The 3403-nt window shown below is 59.7% G+C and overlaps 1 protein-coding gene across 1 annotated transcript in view; it reads right to left on the reverse strand.

The window, feature by feature from the left end:
* The window catches only part of LOC104544111 (septin-4-like), a gene marked incomplete at both ends in the record, with an annotated part of 5798 nt that overhangs the window by 1670 nt on the left and 725 nt on the right, over positions 1 to 3403 (reverse strand). The window contains 6 exons of the mRNA XM_010188874.1: positions 431 to 593; positions 739 to 835; positions 1511 to 1612; positions 1936 to 2053; positions 2143 to 2277; positions 2427 to 2550. Of these exons, the coding sequence (XP_010187176.1) occupies positions 431 to 593; positions 739 to 835; positions 1511 to 1612; positions 1936 to 2053; positions 2143 to 2277; positions 2427 to 2550 (739 nt within the window). The remainder of the gene's footprint in view (positions 1 to 430; positions 594 to 738; positions 836 to 1510; positions 1613 to 1935; positions 2054 to 2142; positions 2278 to 2426; positions 2551 to 3403) is intronic.

Genomic DNA, 3403 nt, shown 5'->3' on the forward strand with positions numbered 1-3403 from the left:
GGCTCCCCCCAGCATCTTGGGGTGGCTAAAGCTGGTACCGGCGGCAGAGCCACTTGCTTGGCTCCTGCTCCAGCCCCAGAGCCTGCAAGGACGCAGGATCCCCCTCACTGCCAGAGATATCCCCCCAGCCAGGAGGGATGCAGGTCCCCCATCCTGCCCAAGCATCCTCCCTCAGCCAGGCCCAGGGGGGATGCAGGGTCTCCCCACCACTGCCAGAGCATCCCCACCCCTAGCCAGCCCCAGCCCAATGGCACAGGAAGGGCCCCCTCTCCACCACACTGAGACCCACCACCATGCTGCCCAGCATGGACCCACGTACAACCCCAGCCCCCTGAGATCACCACTCACAATCGGCTGAGGTCACCCCAATTTGACATGAAGCACAGCCCCCACAGCCCCACAGCCTGGCACCCCACTCCTGGCCCCATACTTGCGGTTCCTCTCCTTCACCACCATGCGGGTCATGCTCTGGATGCACTGGGTACGGTAGTTCTCATAGTGGGTTTCCCTTGTCACATCCTTGAGGTCCTGCATGTGGGTCCTCACCAGCATCGTCCGCAGCTTCACAAAGTCACAGTGGGATGGATTCTCCACTGTGGGGTAGACTGGGGTCAGGGGGCCACAACCAGCCGCCCGTGCTCCCCCCCCCAGCCACCCCAGGCTGAGTAACATGGAGATGGGGCAATGTCCCGGTTCCCCCAGCGCTGGTGGGACATGGGGGACACAGCCCAGCATTACCTTCCACGATGCCCCAGGGGTAGAGGCGCCCACGGACACGCCGGCCTTTGGCTTCCACCACCGTGTTGCTGCCGATGACAGCAAAGGGGATGCTTTCCTGCAAGAGGATGGCAGGGATTAGCAAGGCTCGGTCCTGCCCACTGTGACCCATGTCCCTCCACACACATCTCCTCAGCTGTATCCAGCACCCACTTGCCAAGATACCCAGGAGAGCCCCAGCTGGGGTGGCAGCGGTCATGGCATGGGTTTGTCTACCCCACCTCCATCCCACCAAACTGCAGGTGACACCTGTGGGGTCTTGGTGACACATCCACGTAGTGTGATATAGAATCATAGAATGTGTTGGTTTGGAAGGGACCTTTAAAGCTCATCCAGTCCAACCCCTGCAGTGAGCAGGGACATTGGTACCAGATCAGGTTGCTCACAGCCCCATCAAGCCTGACCTTGAATATCTCCAGGTATGAGGCCTCCACCACCTCTCTGGGCAACCTGTGCCGGTGATCTACCACCCTCATATCGAAGAACATTTTCCTAATAGCCATCTTAAATCTACTCTTTTCTAGTTTAAAACCACTACCCCTCATCCTATCACTACATGCCCTAGCGAACAGTTCTTCCCCAGCTTTCTTACAGGCATCAACCTATGTACCAGCCCCACTGTGCTGGGGCTGCTTGCACAGCCCAAGAGTCCTGAGGGTCCCCCAGGATGACTTATCCTCCTGGCCATGAGGCTCTGTCCCCCCACGGATGGAGATGGAGGAGCCAGACCCACCTTCAGTGCCTGGTCCTGCAGCTTGAACTCCTCATCCTCATCCGAGTCGCACTCGGGGAACTGGTAGATGCGGATGCCATACTGGTCGATCTCCTCCCGGATCTGGAGGCAGACAGCCCCACTGAGAGAGAGCTCTGGTCCTTGGAAAGGGGGTGGGAAGCACCACACAGCCCTGGTGTCCCCCAAGGACCCACAAAAGCCTGTCTCTGCCAGACTAGATGTCATGGACACCTCCCACCAGCTCCCAGCCGAGCACCCAGGAGATGTGTCTGTGGTGGCCACCTGGGCAACATGGTCGTCTACAGCATGGAGGATGCTCCATGGCAGAGCCCAGGCAGGGGATGGAGAGAGCCTCCAGCCCCCAGGGCACCTCCACCCCCAGGGACCCACTGGGAGGGCTCCAGGCTGAGCCAGACTCCCCTTACCTTGTTCTTCATGCGTTCCACCTCGGTGGGGGTCAGGGTGTCAGCCTTGGCCAGCACTGGCACGATGTTCACTCGCTGGTGCAGGGCTCTCATGAACTCCACATCCAGGGGCCGGAGCCTGCGGAGGGGGACTCAGTGAGCACCATCCTACCACACTCCTTCCCTAGCAACCCCCATCCCAGCTGTGTGGGCAGGGGCTGCCCATACCCATGGCCAAAGGGCGAGATGAAGTAGATGCAGCAGTGGACGCGGTTGTCCTGGATGTTTTTCCGGTTGAGGCCGCTTTCGTCACGAAAATACTGCTCAAACTGCTGGTCAATGTAGTCAGCCACTGGCTTCCAGCTGCAGGGACAGCGAGGTGACCATCAGAGTCCCTGTGGGACCCCTGGGGCTTTCCCTGGACTCCCAGCTCAACACCTCCCATGGTTCAGCATTGCTGTGGGCATCCCACCCTCAGAGCACTGCACTGCCACCTCCGCCATGGGACGCACCACTCAGTGTTGTTGACAGCGTCACCGAAGCCCGGCGTGTCCACAATGGTCAGGCGCAGCTTGACTCCCTTCTCCTCGATGTCCACCACGTGCTTGGTGATCTCCACCGTCTGCGTGATGCGCTCTACAGAGGCAGGGGACATTGCCATTGGGGGGAATCCCAGGCAAGGGACAACAGGGGGTGACACAGGGAGATGCTGCAGACCCCAGGTGTCACCCTCCACTCCAGGGCTGAGGTGGCTTTGCAGGATCATTCTGGGGTCCAGTGCCGAGAGATGATGAATCGGAGCATGCCATGGCCTCTGCATCCTGACATGGATGCACACCCCTCACTTGGTGGCTGTGCCACCACCCTGTCACAGCCTGACTCCAGCAGCATGGGGGTCTGCTGGGCCTGGGCATCACTGTGGGGGCATTTTTGGCTGCCTGTAACACAATATGTGATCCCACAGCTCTAGGACTGTGGATGATCTTTAAGGTCCCTTCCAACTCAAATGATCCTTTGATTCTGTGCCCCTTTATCCCCAGGACTACCATGTCCCTGCATTTCTGTGTCCCCAGGGATGGTCCTGTTGCACCACGTGACACTCGCATTTTGGCTTTCACTCCAAGCAACGGAAACGAATCAAATAACTGCCTCAAAACAAATCAAACAACCGCCTGGAACCCCTGGGGAATTGGGCAAGTTTGGGCGATTTTAATCCAAAAACCGGCACTGCACTTTGGACCCCGACTGTCCCTGGATTTGCTGCGGCTCCAGACGATGCCCAGCAGGCTGGGACTTGTTTACCCACTCGGGACAAAGCCCCCACAGGAGGTCCCCGGGAGGGGGGTCCCTGCTGCCTTGGAGCAGTCCCCAGAGGGCAGCTGGCCATGTACCACACACAGCTCTGGAGACTTGAGGGAGCCCAGCTGGGCAGGGAGAGGGGCTGCAGCCCCCATGGAGCAGTGCGGGGCTCTGCCACACACCCCCCCCC

The sequence above is a fragment of the Mesitornis unicolor genome, unplaced genomic scaffold (genome assembly GCF_000695765.1).
Source record: "Mesitornis unicolor isolate BGI_N332 unplaced genomic scaffold, ASM69576v1 scaffold34857, whole genome shotgun sequence".
Taxonomy (NCBI): Eukaryota; Metazoa; Chordata; class Aves; order Mesitornithiformes; family Mesitornithidae; genus Mesitornis; species Mesitornis unicolor.